Here is a 20073-nt window from a genome sequence, read left to right on the forward strand (position 1 = left end):
AAACTACGACCAAGCTACTGCAAACTGTAGTTCCATTACTAGTTTAACTACATGTAGTTCACTAGTCCCCAACTACAGATTGTTTCTCCAAAAACTGCACTTGTAGCGGGTATGATCAGAGCTAGACATTTTCCACAGCAATTTTGCTCCTTTTCCCATTATTTTGGACAAAAGTCCACACATCTTTTTTTCACCGTCATCCGATTCAAGTTCCACATCCGCTTCTGCCATCTCACCTAGCCACCGCCATCTCCATTTACGCTGACGAGAAAGGATGTTATTGGTTGTTGTGGTGGAAATTCAACACCAGGGACACCTGAAGCCAATCTTAAAATGAATCACTAATCCAGGTGTCGCCCATCTTCCCATTTTTCCCTGTGTATTTATACCTGTGTTCTCTGTTTGTCTGTTGCCAGTTGCAGTCTGCATCTGGGTCCTATCCTGAGTCGTGATACAAGTTGGGTAACAGTGATAATGAGGGTTCCGCCATACACGATCAGTCAGTCACTTGCATGAATCTTTCCAATTAGTTATTAGAAATTAGCATTGATTTGTACATAAACATAACATTTCCCTCACATTCCCTCCTTTTATCACTCTGTGATAATTATCATTACATTAATGTAAGCATTAGATTATAGCTTCAATCAAAGGAGGTTCTATCAATATATTTATATTTACTCCATCCTTACAAGCCCTTCACTCTGGGTTTTACAATCTAAAATACACACACATACACAAGGGATCTATTAACTCAGGATAGATTAAATCTCTCAATGTTTAAACATTGTTTACATAGTTCTTACCACCATACCACCAGATGTTGCAGCGACATCTGTTCTGCACAAACTGTTCCTTAGACTAGTCAAAACATAAAAGAAATCCGCTTGTGCTTTCTAAACTTGTCAAACAAAAACAATCCCCTATTCTCACACATCGCCCTTATCTACAGGGGAAAAAGGAAGCTCGTCCAGTGTCGGCAGCTCATCAGTCTCACCATCCTCTTGAGGAGCATTAAACATAATGGCTGCCGAAACCTTCTCAGCTAGGGAAGTACAAAAGCCTTACAACATGTTAGTAATAGAATTAGATAGACTAAGCAAAAAAAGACATGCTCCAGCCCATTGGGCAATCTGGGATCCCCAACTCCCAAACACAGATTTCAACCAAGTTGCAAGCTTCCACTCGGGCTGTGGGGAATTGTTCTTAGCCACAGTGGCAATGTATTCGGCGAGATCGGTAACATTTAGTGTACCGATCAGGGACAAAAGTACAACATTCATCTCCAGTTATTGCACAAGTGCCCCCATGACCTGCCAAAATATAGTCAAGAAACTCTGTTTTGCAGAGCCAATATACACAATTATTTCAGTACGTCATTCAATTGTTCCAGGGCATTTATGTTACTTACACTCCCTCTCCGGCACTCAAGGTCACCAGGCTGCTCATTATTACACACACTTGTCACCATTGTTAAGCTTACCAATGCCTCATCAGACTCATCTGGACTACATCACCTGTCTGATTACCTTCCCTATATAGGTCACTCCCTTTGGTTCTTTCCCTAGGCATTAATGTTACTGTTTGTGTATCATATGTGTATGCTACTTGTGTTTCTTGTTTTGTTCCTTGTGTTATTTATTATTATAGTCACTCCCTGTACTTACTTCCAGCGTACACGTTACAGAATCACGCCTCACCAAAGGAAAGCATCAGGGAGTGTTTTTTAAATGTATAAAACATTTTTTAGTGTAGGTGACGTCGCTCCGGGTGTCGCTACCAGAGCAACCGGGGATGCCTCAGCTGGCTCGTCAGGCTCCCGCACCAAAGCTGGCTTGCCAGGTTTCCGTGCCTCAGCTGGCTAGTCTGGTTCCCGCGTCTTGACGTTTGGCCCGACAAGTGTCCGTTGCCGAGTCTACCGAGGATGCCTCAGCTAGCTTGACAGGTTTCCATGACTCAGCCAGCTCGTCACGCTCCCGCACCTCAGCCGGCTCGTCGGGCTCCCGCGCCTCAGCCGGCTCGTCAGGTTCCCGACCTCTCCGGTGCTCGAGCTCACCAGGCTGTTCATTATTACGCACACCTGTCACCATTGTCACATTCACTAGCGCCTCATCAGACTCACCTGCCTGATTACCATCCCTATATATGTCACTCCATTAGGTTCTTTCCCTAGGTGTTATTGTTTGCTTGTGTTTCATGTCTGTACACTACTCGTTTCTTGTTATCTTCCTTGGTGTTATTTATTATTAAAGTCACTCCCTCTACTTGCTTCCCAACTCCCAGCGTACACATTGACCATTTCGAGTAGCATTGCCTTTTTCCTCCACGTGTTCCTCCACATACCTCGGGAAAAAAACACCAAAGAACCTGGAGGCAGGTGTCTGAGTGTGAGTGATGTCAGCCAGAGACCTCTTATCTCTCCTCATTCCAGGAGGTTTGTAGTCGCTAAACAGAGCCTTCAGACTGTCTTATCATTGTTTGGAACAGTTCTCATAGCTGTCACCACAAACCCAACAGTACAACTACCTCCCCAGTTCAGGGGTAGGGTATAATAGGGCTCTTCCCACACAACCAATAGGTGCCATTTGGCGCTCCTCTCCAAGGGATAAGAACATTATACACTGCTCAAAAAAATAAAGGGAACACTAAAATAACACATCCTAGATCTGAATGAATGAAATATTATTATTAAATACTTTTTTCTTTACATAGTTGAATGTGCTGACAACAAAATCACACAAAAATTATCAATGGAAATGAAATTTATCAACCCATGGAGGTCTGGATTTGGAGTCACACTCCAGCTTTAGGAAGGGTCTCGGTGGTTCCAAACTTCTTCCATTTAAGAATGATGGAGGCCACTGTGATCTTGGTAATCTTCAATGCTGCAGACATTGTTTGGTACCCTTCTCCAGATCTGTGCCTCAGCGCAATCCTGTCTCAGAGCTCTATGGACAATTCCTTCGACCTCATGGCTTGGTTTTTGCTCTGACATGCACTGTCAACTGTAGGACCTTATATAGACAGGTGTGTGCCTTTCCAAATCTTGTCCAATCACTTGAATTTACCACAGGTGGACTCCGGTCAAGTTGTAGAAACATCTCAAGGATGATCAATGGAAACAGGATGCACCTGAGATCAATTTAGAGTCTCATAGCAAAGGGTCTGAATACTTAGGTAAATAAGGTATTTCAGTTATATATATTTCTTTGGGGCAAAACATTCTAAAAAACTGTTTTAGCTTCGTCGTTATGAGGTATGATGTGTAGATTGATGAGAGGAAAAATAATGCTGTAACAAAATGTGGAAAAAGTGAACGGGTCTGAACTTTCCAAATGCACTGTCAGGGGGTTGCAGATGGGTTATTAACGGGTGCAGGTGACCCACATACCACTAGTTGTCACAAAATTAGCTAACGTCATAGCAGTGGCCGTCGGTGCCGTTTATGATGAGGGGGCACGTTTTTGTTTTTCATGAGCATGGCCTTATTTCTATTACAGCATGTTGGATGACTGCCATTCAAATTCCATTCACCCAGTTCAATGCAACATTGATAGGTTTAGGCTACGACATGATACTCACATTTTCCCTATAACCATAATGAGGTTGCTACAACTTAGCCTACGAATGAAAGTTTACAAAGTAGCACACAGGTCAACAGAACATTTTCAGGTGACAGACAGTGACCCATTCAATACTGCCTTGCACACTCTTGCCTGCATCTTGCATCTTGCTGATTTAATGTGTAATCATGCACAACACATCAGTGCACATCAATGCACAACACATCAGCTGTATTTGAACAGGCGAAAAAAAACTTTCCTAGCCAAACCATATCAAAACGGCTACACACCATATTAGCTAAAGTAACGTCAGAGTCAGCATAGCTAATAGAACTAACGTGTTAGAAAACTCGCTAATCATGCAGCAATACTCCCTGTTCACCCACTACTGCGTGGCCATGCACACTTCCAACTAAATCATCAAGTTTGCGGACGACACAACAGTGGTAGGCTTGATTACCAGCAACGACGAGACGGCCTACAGGGAGGAGGTGAGGGCCCTCGGAGTGTGGTGTCAGGAAAATAACCTCACACTCAACGTCAACAAAACAAACAAGATGGTTGTGGACTTCAGGAAAGCGCAGAGGGAGCAGCCCTCTATCCACATCGACAGGACTGTAGTGGAGAGGGTAGTATGTACACATCACGGACAAACTGAATTGGTCCACCCACACAGCCAGCGTCAGAAGGTGGCGCAGCAGTGCCTCTTCAACCTCAGGAGGCTGAAGAAATTTGGCTTGTCACCAAAAGCACTCACAAACTTCTACAGATGCACAATCGAGAGCATCCTGTCAGGCTGTATCACCGCCTGGTACGGCAACTGCTCCGCCCACAACCGTAAGGCTCTCCAGAGGGTAGTGAGGTCTGCACAACGTATCACCGGGGGCAAACTACCTGCCCTCCAGGACATCTACACCACCCAATGTCACAGGAAGGCCATAAAGATCATCAAGGACAACAACCACCCAAGCCACTGCCTGTTCACCCCGCTATCATCCAGAAGGCGAGGTCAGTACAGGTGTATCAAAGCAGAGACTGAGAGACTGAAAAACAGCTTCTATCTCAAGGCCATCAGACTGTTAAACAGCCACCACTAACATTGAGTGGCTGCTGCCAACACACTGACTCAACTCCAGCCACTCTAATAATGGAAATTGATGTAAAAATATATCACTAGCGATTTTAAACAATGCTACTTAATATAATGTTTACATACCCTACATTACTCATCTCATATGTATATACTGTACTCGATACCATCTACTGCATCTTGCCTATGCCGTTCTGTACCATCACTCATTCATATATCTTTATGTACATATTCTTTATCCCTTTACACTTGTGTGTATACGGTAGTAGTTTTGGAATTGTTAGGTTAGATTACTCGTTGGTTATTACTGCATTGTCGGAACTAGAAGCACAAGCATTTCGCTACCCTCGCATTAACATCTGCTAACCATGTGTATGTGACAAATAAAATTTGATTTGATTTGAATACATTTGTAAAACCAAAAGATTACCTTTATTTGGAAGTACCAGTGTTGTGTTGGACATAGCCAGCTAGCTAACATAGCATCCCTCTGTTTGAGTGAGCATAGCATCCCTCTTGAGTGAGCTAAACTAGCTAGCTGCATTTGCTAACTACAGTTAAAGTCGGAAGTTCACATACAATTAGGTTAGAGTCATTAAAACTTGTTTTTCAACCACTATAGCTTTGGCAAGTCAGTTAGGAAATATACTTTGTGCATGACACAAGTATTTTTACAACAATTGTTTACAGACAGATTATTTCACTTATAATTCACTGTATCACAATTCCAGTGGGTCAGAAGTTTACATACACTAAGTTGACGTGCCTTTAAACAGCTTGGAAAATTCCAGAAAATTATGTCATGGCTTTAGAAGCTTCTGATATGCTAATTGACATCATTCGAGTCAATTGGAGGTGTACCTGTGGATGTATTTAGAGGCCTACCTTCAAACTCAGTGCCTCTTTGCTTGACATCATGGGAAAATCAAAAGAAATCAGCTAAGACCTCGACAAGTCTGGTTCATCCTTGGGAGCAATTTCCTAACGCCTGAAGGTACCACGTTCATCTGTACAAACAATAGTACGCAAGTATAAACACCATGGGAGAACACACCAGTCATACGGCACAGGAAGGAGACGCGTTCTGTCTCCTAGATATGAACGTATTTTGATGCAAAAAGTACAAATCAATTCTTGAGCAATAGCAAAGGACCTTGTGAAGATGCTGGTGGTAACAGGTACAAAAGTATCCATATCCACAGTAAAAACGAGTCCTATATCGACATAACCTGAAAGGCCGCTCAGCAAGGAAGAAGCCACTACTCAAAAACCGACATTAAAAAGCCAGACTACAGTTTGCAACTGCACATGGGGACAAAGATCATACTTTTTGGGGAAATGTCCTCCGGTCTGATGAAACAAAAATAGAACTGTTTGGCCATAATGACCATCGTTATGATTGGAGGAAAAACGTTAAGAGGCTTGCAAGACTAAGAACACCATCCCAACCGTGAAGCACGGGGGTGGCAGCATCATGTTGTGGGGGTGCTTTGCTGCAGGAGGGACTGGTGCACTTCACAAAATAAATGGCATCATGAGAAAGGAAAATTATATGGATATATTGAAGCAAAATCTCAAGACATCAGTCAGGAAGTTAAAGCTTGGTCGCAAATAGGTCTTCCAAATGGACAATGACCCCAAGCACAAAGTTGTGGCAAAATGGCTTAAGGACAACAAAGTCAAGCTATCGGAGTGGCCATCACAAAGCCAAGACCTCAATCCGATAGGACATTTGTGGGCAGAACTGAAAAAGGGTGTGCGAGCAAGGAGGCCAACAAACCTGACTCAGTTACACCAGCTCTGTCAAGAAGAATGGGACAAAATTCACCCAACTTATTTTAGGAAGCTTGTGGAAGGCTACCTGTAACGTTTGACCCAAGTTAAACAATTTAATGGCAACGCTACCAAATACTAAATTGAGTGTATGTAAACTTCTGACCCATTGGGCATGTGATGAAAGAAATAAAAGCTGAAATAAACAATTCTCTCTACTGTTTCACATTCTTAAAATAAAGTGGTGATCCTAACTAAAGTGGTGATCCTAACTGACTTAGGACAGGGAATTTTTACTAGGATTAAAACTTAGTTCAAATGTATTTGGCTAAGGTGTATGTAAACTTCAAACTTCAACTGTAAGTAAGTGAAATGGAAAGAAATTACTCTTCCTTCTCCGTCATTTTTGAAAAAAACAAATTTGTTCAAAACTGTTAAACTATTATCTTTCTCGCTCTTTGAGTGAACTACTCACCACATTTTATGCACTGCCGTGCTAGCTAGCTGTACCTTATGCTTTCAGTACTAGATTCATTCTCTGATCCTTTGATTGGGTGGAAACATGTCAGTCCATGCTGCAAGAGCTCTGATAGGTTGGAGGACGTGATCCGTAAGTTGTCATAATTACTGTGTAAGTCTATGGAAGGGGGTGAGAACCACGAGCCTCCTAGGTTTTGCATTGAAGTCAAGTACCCAGAGGAAGGCGGCAACTAGCTGTCCTCTGGCTAAACCATAGTGCTACCCTACTGAGTGCTGTTGAGGTTACTGTTGACCTTCATTGCAAAACAATGTATTTTAATCAATGATTTGGTGGCGTGAATATATTTAGTAAAGTCTTATCTAAAAAGGTAAACTTTTTTAAAATGTTCACTATTTTTATTTCTATGAAATTCACTGAGGATGTTTCTCCTCTTCCGCCGCTGAGGAGCCTCCACTGGTGTGATGAGATCAGATGTGATGTATGCTAGTCAATGAAATTCTTAGAATGAAGTGTCACATTTTGTGTTTATTAAACTTAAACAAGTGTTAAATACTCCTGTCTCAACTACAAATCTATATGATAAACTACATTAATTTTCTCAATAAAAGTGTCTTGGGACAGAAATTAAGTAGTTGAATGGCATTTGTGAACATCATATAGCCTACACAATGCAAACACAATATGAACAGACATTTTAGGCTTATATATCACAATGTCTGCATACAATATTTCCACCAGAAATATTCAACATGGTTACTCTCGTTATTCCAAATGCATCTGCTGACAAAAATTACAATTCATGTTTGTCTTTAATGCAGGGTTTGAGTGGTATGTCTACTTTCTATGTTATAGAGAGGAATGGTTTTCTATTGGTGTATCCTGAGGTAGCCCCTTTCTGAGAACCTCTTCCTGCAGTGCGTACAGGCGAAAGGCCTCTCTCCCGTGTGGACCGTCAGGTGCATTTTCAGCTGTTGCTGGCTGGAGAATCTCTTCTCACAATGGGGTCAGCTGGAGGATTTCTCCCCTGTGTGGACCCTCTGGTGCCTCTTCAGGTTGCCAGCATGGGCGAAGTGCATGTGACACTGGGTACAGCTGAAGGGTTCCTCCCCATTGTGGACACCCCTATGCCTGATAAGGTTACTCAGGAAGGAGAAGCTCTTGTAACACAGCTTACACTTGAAGGGCCTCTCCTTGGTGTGAACAGTCTGGTGTTGCTTCACATAGTTCGCCTCAGAGAAGCACTTCCCACACGTGGGGCAGGCATATGGCTTGTCGGCGTCTGTCCTAATGCATCGCTTCCCACGTTGTGACCCCGAGGAGGTAGAAGCAGGAGCCACCACCCTCAGGTCGTTAGTCTTTGAGCTCCCACCTTGACCTATAGCCATTGTTTGGGTGTTGTTAGGATTGTGTGCTGTGTTATAGGCTAGGTACCTCTTGTGGTGAACGCCCATCCTGACCCTGTCTGTATTTGTGTGGTAAACCTGAGGTAACTGAGGAAGGGTAGACCCAGATGTCCTATGAACCCAGTCACCAGGCATTAGACGAGACTCTGAAGGTGAAGACAGACTTGCTGATAGACTACCACCAGGGGGGTCTCCCACTACACTCTGCGAAGGTTGAAGCCCAGGGTGACCTGCTCTGTTCATCATGGATACTGTGGTGTTTGTATCATAGGAACAGGAGGGTCTATCTCTATCAGCCCCAGGTCCTGCTCCATCCCTGCACTGAGACTGTGAAGAGAAGGGTCTGGGCTGCAGGCTGGATCCCTGACTGGAGCCTCTGTCTCTCTGATGACCACCAGGACTGAGGTTGTTCAGTCCACCTGTCCACTGGTTGTGTTCTGTGTGGCGGTGGAGTCTCTGTCCCTCACGGTTCGGTCCCGGTTCCGACTCTGGAAGGAAGAGTGATGGCTCCTGATCCAGGGTCCGGGGCCAGGGTTTGTGACCAGCCACTTCAGAGGTCCAGTCTCTCCCACCAGCAACACCTGAAATCAGCAGGTCCTCATGGACTGCAGACTGTAAACACAAATTGTACAGAAGAGCATATAAAAGTTTATATAAGAAACTCTGCTGTACACAGAAATGACATTATAAAATGTTAACCGGAGTCAAGCCCATCTCTAACACTGTGATTGAAGTACCTAACAATATGGAGCCATTGGAGTTTATTATAAAACGATTCCATATGTGTTGATTCAAGAATTAAGTATAATGTTTTGGTTCGACTGAAATAAGGGAAACGCAGTCCCTGCAATGATACAAAATTAACGAAGTCAGTCAGCACAGTGTCAATTTTGGATTTCATTTCACAAAATGGTCATACACTCACATAACATGAAGTACAGTACTTTAATTGCACAAAACGATATGTGACAAATATAATAACTTTTCTCACTATGGTAACACTTGACCTTTTCTGTAAATCTGGTACCCTTGCTTTTAAAAATATATTTTTTAGAATACATTGGAAAAGGTTCAACATTACATAAGACACAGCTTCCCAACTTCATGTGACGTAAACATGAATTAAGGCACCATCATGATCTCACTATAAAACACCAGGATAACCTAAAGGGAGAAAATGTGTCATTCTTCATCAACGAAGCATTTTTACAAACACCAACCATCACCATATAATCTACTCTGCCTCATCATACTCATTCTATCTTCAGTTAACCTCATCCGGTTACCTACTTAATTGAAAACCAACAGAATTAACTAAACAAACAAACTAGCTAGTACTACATTACATGTCACAATACTCTATACATGGCCCGTGTGCATTTTCTGCTGGTGTATCCTGAGGTAGCTCCTCTCTGAGAAACTCTTCCCGCAATATATACAGGCGAACGGCCTCTCTCCTGTGTGGACCTTCAGGTGCATCTTCAGCTGGTGCTGGTGGGAGAACCTCTTCTCACACTGGGGGCAGCTGAAAGGTTTCTCCCCTGTGTGGACCCTCTGGTGCCTCTTCAGGTGGTGCTGATGGGAGAACCTCTTCTCACACAGTTGGCAGCCGAATGGTTTCTCCCCTGTGTGCATCCTCTGGTGGATTTCCACTTGTTTGGGAAAACTGAAGGCTTTCCCACAGAATGAACAGGGGAAGCGCTTCTCTTTGCCACCGGATCTACTGATAGCGTCATTTGTCAATGGACTTGTGTAGCCATTTAGTGTTGAGGCACTGGCATTGTCTGAGGTTTGGTTTAACATAAGGAGGGTGTGATGTGGACGAAGGCCAGGGAGTGTCTGTGTTGACGCAGGATCCATGTTCCAGTTCATAGATCCTATAGAAGGCAGGCTGAAGGCAGCATCTGTTATGGGGTTAACCTGAGGCGCCATCAGTCTCTCTGAATCACAACTATAGGAGCAGGACGGAGCATCGCTAGCCGAGTCTGTATCTGTTCCCTCCCGCCGCATACAGACACCTCTGTTTAAGAGTCTAAGATCGGTTGTTGTTTTGTGTTCCACTGTCTGTTTCTGGTTGTGGTTAACAGTGTTGTTCCCCAGCCCAGAGTTGAAGACACTGTCCCATCCACTGACCTCCACTATGTTGCCTCTGGTCCTGGCCTGCTTAGTGATATTGTCCCCTGGGCGCTTGACTGCACCAGTCTGGGAATCCAAGATGGCCTCCCAGTCTCCTCTGTTAGCCTCCAGCCAGCCACCTGCAGGAAGAGGTTACAAAATAGACTTTACAAACACGGCAGAGAACTCCACGTATGTCGATTTTTTTACCTGGTCAAGTTCATTCATTATAATGTGTGGTTTTGTATGTAAACATCAATTGCAGTTATGAATGAAGAAAAAAAAAATAGACAGGTGCATCACTATTCCGATTGAATATCTATTACGGTATGTACTTCTCCCTTACCTTGCTCCCCCATCTTTAGTCCACTCAGCAGGTCAATGCTCTCTGGTTCGTCTTCTATTGTCTCCTCTTTGACTAGCAGCAGATCAGGCTTCCCATCCTTCATGTCTACTGACTGTAAGAGGTAAAAGTGAGAGGATGTTGGATCAAGAAATCTGATGAGCACCCCGCTATGGAGCATCTTATGATTGGGCAATGAGGGATTGCGATGAGTACTATGCAAACATGTTAGTTGATTTGATTACTTGACACTTATGATGACAAATTGTATATTTGTGCTTTAATCAATTTCTGTGTTCATGCAAGTGACTGATTGAACCAATCCTCACTTTCAGTATCTGCAATTTGGCAGTATGCCCAGAACTTTGTTTTGAGAAAGAAAGGGCAAGGTGACCGGAAACATGACTGAATGCAAACAGTGTAGCTATTCCCTCCGCAAGGCAATCAAACAAGCTAAGTGTCAGTATAGAGACAAAGTAGAGTTGCAATTCAACGGCTCAGACACGAAAGGTATGTGGCAGGGTCTACAGTCAATCACGGACAACAAAAGGAAAACCAGCTCCGTCGCAGACCACGATGTCTTGCTCCCAGACAAATTAAACAACTTATTTGCTCGCTTTCAGGACAATACAGTGCCACTGACACGGCACACGACCAAAACCTGCGGGCTCTCCTTCACTGCATCCAATGTGAGTAAAACCTTTAAACGTGTTAACTCTCGCAAGGCTGCCAGCCCAGACGGCATCCCCAGTCGCGTCCTCAGAGCATGCACAGACCAGCTGGCTGGTGTGTTTACGGACATATTCAATCAATCCTTATCCCAGTCTGCTGTTCCCACGTGCTTCAAGAGGGCCACCATTGTTCCTGTTCCCAAGAAAGCTAAGGTAACTGAGCTAAATGACTATCGCCCCTGTAGCACTCACTTCCGTCATCATGAAGTACTTTGAGAGACTAGTCAAGGACCATATCACCACCCTACCTGACACCCTAGACCCACTCCAATTTGCTTACCGCCCCAATAGGTCCACAGACGACGCAATCACACTGCACACTGCCCTAACCCATCTGGACAAGAGGAATACCTATGTAAGAATGTAGTTAATCGACTACAGCTCAGCATTTAACAACATAATACCCTCCATACTCGTCATTAAGCTCGAGACCCTGGGTCTCGACCCCGCACTGTGCAACTGGGTCCTGGACTTCCTGACGGGCCGCCCCCAGGTGGTGAGGGTAGGTAACAACATCTCCACCCCGCTGATCCTCAACACTGGGGCCCCACAAGGGTGCGTTTTCAGCCCTCTCCTGTAGTCCCTGTTCACCATTGACTGTGTGACCATGCACGCCTCCAACTCAATCATCAAGTTTGCAGACGACACTACAGTGGTAGGCTTGATTACCAACAACGACGAGACAGCCTACAGGGAGGAGGTGAGGGCCCTCGGAGTGTGGTGTCAGGAAAATAACCTCACACTCAATGTCAACAAAACAAGGAGATGATCGTGGACTTCAGGAAACAGCAGAGGGAGCAGCCCCCTATCCATATCGACGGGACAGTAGTGGAGAAGGTGGAAAGTTTTAAGTTCCTCGTCGTACACATCACGGACAAACTGAAATGGTTCCCCCACACAGACAGGCAGCGTGGTGAAGAAGGCGCAGCAGCGCCTCTTTAACCTCAGGAGGCTGAAGAAATTTTGCTTTTTACCAAAAACACTCAAACTTCTACAGGTGCACAATCGAGAGCATCCTGTAGGGCTGTATCACCGCCTGGTATGGCAACTGCTCTGCCCACAACCGTAAGGCTCTGCAGAGGGTAGTGAGGTCTGCACAACGCATCACCGGGGGCCAACTACATGCCCTCCAGGACACCTACACCACCCGATGTCACAGGAAGGCCCAAAAAATAATCAAGGACAACAACCACCCGAGCCACTGCCTGTTCATCCAGAAGGCGAGGTCAGTACAGGTGCGTCAAAAGCGGGGACCGAGAGACTGAAAAACAGCTTCTATCTCAAGGCCATCAGACTGTTAAACAGCCATCACTAACATTGAGTGGCTGCTGCCAACATACTGACTCATCTGTAACCACTTTAATAACGAAACATTTATGTAATAAATATATCACTAGCCACTTTAAACAATGCAACTTTATATAATGTTTACATACCCTACATTACTTACCTCATATGTATATACTGTACTCTATATCATTTACTGCATCTTGCCTATGCCGTTCGGCCATCGCTCATCCATATATTTATATGTACCGGTACATATTCTTATTCATTCCTTTACACTTGTGTGTATAAGGTAGTTGTTGTGAAATTGTTAGGTTAGATTACTTGTTAGATATTACTGCATGGTCGGAACTAGAAGCACAAGCCTTTCGCTACACTCGCATTAACATCTGCTAAGCATGTGTATGTGACCAATAAAATTTGATTTGATTTGAAAGGCTCTCTCAGTTTCAATGTCTCAGCTTGTAGAGAAGATGCCTTGTGAGGTATTGGTCTGTCACAAGCATGAACCAAACATTAATGATGAATTAATTATGAATGATGAATGAGCTAAATCATAAAATATAACTTGCCTGTGTAAATATATAAGAGAGCTTACGGGACTGCCCCGGTAGGGCTCACTTCAGACTGATACCTTATGCATCTAAGTTTGACTGTGACCTCTTCAGCATGCTGGTAATAAACAATGATTAATTTAAGACTGACTTTGAGTATCCTATGTGTAGAATTCCCACAACAAACTGTTTAATAGTTTGACAGTTCAAAGGCATAGTCCCACACTTAAGACAAAATTATTAAAACCTGGGCCCGTATCCACAAAGAGTTTCAGAGTAGGAGTGCTGATCCAGGATCCTTCTATATAAATCTTATTCATTATGCTCTAAAAGGATAAACTGATCCTAGATCAGCACTCTGAGTGGCTTTGTGGATACGCCACTGACTTAACACCATACAGACAGTGGGGTCACCTCAGTGAGACTGTGTGTGGCTCTGTGCTGCTCAGCTGGTTCCTCTGCGGGTTCAGGAGGAGGTGTAGTCTGGTTGTCCTCCATGACCATGGTCCCCTCAGGGTTCCCCAGACCCTCCTCCTTCACCAGCAGCACCTCTGGACCCTCCATCTCCTGGAAGAGACAGGTGATAAAGATTACACAGACATATACTCCCTCAGGTACACACACACAGATAACAAACACACTTTCAACATGGAATGTTTACCCATCCCCACTCCACTTGAGTCCCATACTGTAGTTAGAGAATGACTTCATAGTTGTTAAACCCATCATGGTGGACATAAATATGACGTTGTGGGTTAAAACAAGTCAGCTATGATAAGTCAAAAGTCATCAGACAAAACTATTCTGATGTGTACAAAGGTGTTTGTTAGCGTGTGGGTATCACAGGAGGTTGGTAAGCACCTTAATTAGGGAGGACGGGCTTGTGTTAATGACTGGAGCGGAAGAGGTGGAATGGTATCAAACACATGGTTTCCAGGTGTTTGACGTCATTCCATTTGCCATGCTCCTCTCAGCAGCCTCCTGTGGTGGGTATGTGTAGGTATATTTAGTAAGTGTATAGAGTATATTGGTTATAACGTCGTGTTTATGCAGAACAGGGTGAGATCAGATGGGATGTATACTAAAGAGTCTCAATGAAAGTCTTCGAATGAAAAGTCCCATTTTGTGTTTATTAAATAAAAAACACTTTAAATAGGCCATATGAAAACCACACATACACATCTCAGATACACATCTGTATTTACTGGATAAACTGCATTTCTTTTCTCATAAAAATAGCCTTGGGGAATTTTTGTTGGTAGTTGAATGGAATGCATTTTTAACATCAAATGTACAGTACAAACAATCTGAAACAGACTTGTTAGGCTTATATATGCCTTATATATCACACAATGTCTGGATGCAATATTCTACCCAGGAATATTCAACACTGAAATCTGTTACTCACATTGTTCCTTGTTTAGCCTCGTGCTTCAACACTCTTCGTTGTTGCAGAAATTGACCCACTACTGCTGTTAATTTTGTACATCTAAGTCAGGGATCATCAACTAGATTCAGCCATGGGCCGATTTATTTTTTGCAGATGGTCAAGGAGCCGGAACATAATTATAATTTGTAGACTGCAAATTGACCGCAAGAAGCTCAAACAGATATAATAGTTGACAAAGATATACAGTGGGGCAAAAAAGTATTTAGTCAGCCACCAATTGTGCAAGTTCTCCCACTTAAAAAGTATATAACAAAGTATTGAGATAAACTTTTGTTATTGACCAAATACTTATTTTCCACCATAATTTGCAAATAAATTCATAAAAAATCCTACAATATGATTTTCTGGATTTTTTTTCCTCATTTTGTCTGTCATAGTTGAAGTGTACCTATGATGAAAATTACAGGCCTCTCATCTTTTTAAGTGGGAGAACTTGCACAATTGGTGGCTGACTAAATACTTTTTTGCCCCACTGTAAGAATTTCAAATCTTGCTTAAATGTGTATATGATCACATATATCTTTCCATTAGGCATGGGAATACTTCATTTGCTGGTGTTTTATGTCCAACAATAAAAAACATATACGAATGTATTAGTTTTAATTGCTCAGAAAACTCACCCGCCAGTTGGGGAACCCGGATCTACATAATCTCGCTTAGTCTACCTTTACGTAGTGTTGAATATTCAACACTGAAATCTGTTACTCTTGTTATTCCAAATGCATCTGTGGATCTTTTCTCTTGACAACAATGGCAATCAATGTTTGTTTTTAATGCAGGTGATCAACAAGTCAGAAGCTATAGAGTGGAATGGTTTTTCTTCTGGTGTATCTTGAGGTAGCTCCTCTCTGAAAACCTCTTCCCACAGTGTGTACAGGCGAACGGCCTCTCTCCTGTGTGGACTTTCAGATGCGTCTTCAGCAGGTGCTGGCGGGAGAACCTCTTATCACACTGGGGGCAGCTGAAGGGTTTCTCCCCTGTGTGGACCTTCTGGTGCCTCTTCAGGCTGCCAGATTGGGCAAAGCGCATGTGACACAGGGGGCAGCTGTATGGTTTCTCTCCTGTGTGGACCCTCTGGTGGATCTCCACCTTCTGGGCGCAGCTGAAGCCTTTGTTGCAGAACATGCAGAGGAACCGTTTCTCTTTAACATTGCATGATGTTGCTCCCCCTTCCCGAGCCTGGGCTCTAGTCCTGTCATTTGAGTTCAATAACTGATCGAAAAGCATACACCCGTGTGAATCGGAAGGCCCCATCGACCTGGACACTAACCTTTCCCTGTAATCTAAGAAATCTATGCCCTGTGAATGTCCGTCGCCTAGGTGACTATCTGCATTCCATGTGGGAGGAACGTCGCCCTCCACTTTCACAGTCACTTCATCTCCGACCAGACCCTCCCCTTTCTTATCAAGGCATCCTTCAGAGTACACACTACTACTGTACCGCTTCCAGTCCCCTCTAGACAGATCAGTCTGTCTCTCTAAACCCAAGGGCATGTTGCCAGGGTCCATCTCTGTAGTGTAAGAACAACACGGATCATCGCCAGCATTTAACACATCACCTGAATCGGGATTGGAATGAACCGTCCTCTGGCTCAGGTTACCGTAAAGTAAATATTCTGAGCTTGGAGCAGGAGGACACCCCAGTCCCCCCAGCCCCAGTCGCTCCGGGTCTGACCTATGGTCAGATCCTGTGTGTAAAATCCTTTGTGTTACAGTTACAGTCTCTGTGTCGGTCTCTGACTTGAGGACGGTGTTCAGCATTCCACTGACCTCCGTGATGCTGTGTTGGGTCCTGGGCTGCGCTGGGGTGGGGTCATCCGTGGCTACAGGGGGCGCTCCAGCCCCTCCAGTCTGAATGTCTCTGCTGTGCCGTGGGTCTTCCTCTTCTTCAGACTTATCCAGCTTGACCCCAGGACCTGCAGCCTGACACAAGATGAGAGGAGGCTATTGGATAACAATGTCATAGAGAAGTCTCACAAACTCCTCTATGGCAGATAAATGAGGACGTACATAGCTGAGGGGACCCTTTCCGAAATAAAAGGGCCATATTTGATTTACAAAGTAACTCAAATGTTTAACGCAACACTATAACACTAACCTCTATCATGATAATATGCTGGGTTGAGGTTCCACTCCCCTCATCAACTGTGATTGGTTGGTCATCTCTCCATGTATTGTGTCCCGCTGGCTTCACAAAGCTCCTGTGGCCTCCAGTGAGATGTCCTTCACCTGAGAGTGATTGGGGGAAAAGAGGTGGTTAGGTTACTTACTGTCAATGCTTACCACTATGTTGTACACCATTGACAGTTTTGATCTAGAATTGGCAAGGATGAAAGATAACAGTTCGCATAACTTCTGGGTATACTATTTATTGATCGATGTATTGTGTTCCATGCATCACATTATTTTAATTGAGGAAATAATGGGAAATGCAGTAATCAATAATCTGGTTAGAATATGATATATTGTCTTTGCAAGACAGTTAAGTAATCAGGGGAATTATTGCATACTATCAAAAAAGTGACCAAGACCCAATTCTGGGTAACACATCTGAACACGTGCAAAGGGAAACGGTGCTACCGTGCTAAGCTATATATGAACACCACGGGAGGTTGGAGGCTCCTTAATTGGGGAGGACGGGCTCATGGTAATGGCTGGAACATAATTAGCAGAATGATGTGAATCAATGTGTTTGATGTCATTCAATTTGCCCCATTCCAGCCAGTATTATGAGTCAGCAGCCTCCACTGATGTACCTCTTGCGATTCCTCTGTATCGGTCGAGGATCTTGACACTACTGGGACGACTGACGAGGACGCGCTCTCGTGCGGTCTTCAGTTCCAGTAGCTGTAGTTTCCTCCGCAATGCCCTATTTTCTTTCTGGCTTTGAGTTATTTCCAAACGAAACACTGCATAGTCGTCGTCTACGAGTTTACAGATATCGGCCACGGCTGCATTCGCTAGAACCTCCATGATGGAGGCTATTTGAGTGTGAAAAACCATACAGTTAGCCATTGTTAGCAGCTAGCTAGCGTCACCTAGATAATGTATATCTTACAAGTATTTTCTCTAAAGCGAATTAAAGACTACATGTGTTGAATATGTAATGCTTGGAAGTTAAATTAGTCATATTTTTAATTCCATTGTGATAATAAACGACAATAAACCGCTAACGTGGACATTTTCCTGGTCACTGTTCACTTCCGTTTACACGGAAGAGAACGGATATTAATGCCGGCGTCATAGCGCAAAAGGTGTGGCTAAATGTAGGGTATGCGCACTGTTTTTTGAAAAATTGTACTGATTATGACGTTACAAGTCAAGTCTCAAATTCAAGTATCTTTCAAGCTCAGATCAGATTTGTTTATAAAGAACAGTGTGTTTGCAAGAATATAGTAGAATAGAATACAATATAATCATTTTATTCCATCTACATCACCTCATTAAGGTAAATATTCAACTGTCCTTTATTTTTTTTATTGAACTAGGCATGTCAGTTAAGCACAAATTATTATTTGCAATAATGGCCTACCAAAAGATCTCCTGCGGGGATGGGGGCTGGGATTAGAAATAAAAATATAGGCCAAAACACATCATGACAAGCGACACCACAACACTACATAAAGAGAGACCTAAGACAACAACATAGCATGGTAGCAACACATGACAACACAGCATGGTAGCAACACAACATGGCTGCAGCACAAAACATGGTACAAACATTATTGGGCACAACAGCACAAAGGGCAAGAAGTTAGAGACAACATAACATCACACAATGCAGCCACAAGAAGCAGCCACAACTGTCAGTAAGAGTGTCCATGATTTAGTCATTGAATGAAGAGATGGAGATAAAACTGTCCAGTTTGAGTGTTTTTTACAGCTCATTCCAGTTGCTAGCTGCAGTGAACTGAAAAGACGAGCAACCCAGAGATGTGTGTGCTTTGGAGACCTTTAACAGAATGTGACTGGAAGAACGGGCATTGTTTGTGGAGGATGAGGGCTGCAGTAGGTATCTCAGATAGGGGGGAGTGAGGCCTAAGATGGTTTTTTAAATAAGCATCAACAAGTGGGTCTTACGACGAGTATACAGAGATGGTCAGTTTACAGAGGAGTATAGAGTGCAGTGATGTGTCCTATACGGAACATTGGTGGCAAATCTGATGGTCGAATGGTAAAGAACATCTAGCCGCTCAAGAGCACCCATACCTGCCAATCTATAAATTACGTCTCCGTAATCTGGCATAGGTAGGATGGTCATCTGAATCAGTGTTAGTTTGGCACCTGGGGTGAAAGAGGAGCAATTACAATAGAGTAAACCAATTAGAGATGTAACCTTAGCCTGCAGCTTTGATATGTGCTGAGAGAAGGACAGTGTACCATCTAGCCATACTCCCAAGTACTTGTATGAGGTGACTACCTCAAGCTCTAAACCCTGAGAGGTAGTAATCACACCAGTGGGGAGAGGGCATTCTTCTTACCAAACCACATGACCTTTGTTTTGGAGGTGTTCAGAACAAGGTTAAGGGCAGAGAAACATTGTAGTACATTAAGAAATCTTTGTTGTAGAGTGTTTAACACAGAATCCGGGGAAGGGCCAGCTGAGTATAAGACTGAATCATTTGCATATAAATAAATGAGAGCTTCCTACTGCCTGAGCTACGTTGTTGATGTAAATTGGGAAGAGCGTGTGGCCTAGGACCAAGCCTTGGGGTACTCCCTTGGAGACAGGCAGTGGCTGAGTCAGCAGATGTTCTGACTTTATACACTGCACTCTTTGAGAGAGATAAGTTAGCAAACCACGCCAAAGACCCCCTCAGAGACACCTATACTCGTTAGCCGGCCCACAAGAATGGAATAGTCTACCGTATCAAAAGCTTTGGCCAAGTCAATACAAATAGCAGCACAATATTGCTTAGAATCAAAGGCAATGGTGGCATCCTTGTCACGTTGGTATGAAGAGATTCGGGAGACAGACGCAGGAATGCGTAATAGCCAAGCCTTTCGCCAAATGGAATTCTTGAGGTAGAGTAACTCTGCCAGATCACTATCAAACCAGGGGCTGAACCTGGTTTTAATTCTCATTTTCTTTATGGGGGGCGTGTTTGTTCACAATACCACTGAAAATATCAAAACATGAGGTCTAAACCAATTTACAGAGGCAAGGTCATGAAGGAAGGCTTGCTCATTAAAGTTTTTTAGGAAGTGTCTATGACAAATCAGGACAGGTTGTTTCATTGAGCAGCCATTACAAACACAGGCTGTAAAACAGTGATCACTAAG

At 43.6% G+C, this 20073-nt stretch overlaps 1 protein-coding gene across 3 annotated transcripts in view; it reads right to left on the minus strand.

The window, feature by feature from the left end:
- Positions 1-7412: 7412 nt before the first annotated feature.
- LOC124001609 (oocyte zinc finger protein XlCOF7.2-like) overlaps positions 7413-20073 on the minus strand; it is a 95937-nt gene continuing 83276 nt past the window's right edge. The window contains exons 1-7 of one of the 3 annotated variants that reach the window (XM_046308553.1): positions 17547-18007; positions 16889-17019; positions 16561-16713; positions 13755-13907; positions 10772-10883; positions 10444-10565; positions 7413-8922 (exon numbers count right to left, since the gene is read on the minus strand). In XM_046308553.1, the coding sequence (XP_046164509.1) occupies positions 7912-8922; positions 10444-10565; positions 10772-10883; positions 13755-13907; positions 16561-16713; positions 16889-17019; positions 17547-17805 (1941 nt within the window). In that variant the 5' untranslated portion in view covers positions 17806-18007 and the 3' untranslated portion in view covers positions 7413-7911. Of the gene's footprint in view, positions 8923-9236; positions 10566-10771; positions 10884-13754; positions 13908-16560; positions 16714-16888; positions 17020-17546; positions 18008-20073 lie in introns of those variants that run through there. The other 2 variants (XM_046308552.1, XM_046308554.1) reach the window with 2 other exon arrangements.

This window comes from Oncorhynchus gorbuscha, linkage group LG17 (assembly GCF_021184085.1).
Source record: "Oncorhynchus gorbuscha isolate QuinsamMale2020 ecotype Even-year linkage group LG17, OgorEven_v1.0, whole genome shotgun sequence".
Lineage (NCBI taxonomy): Eukaryota > Metazoa > Chordata > Actinopteri > Salmoniformes > Salmonidae > Oncorhynchus > Oncorhynchus gorbuscha.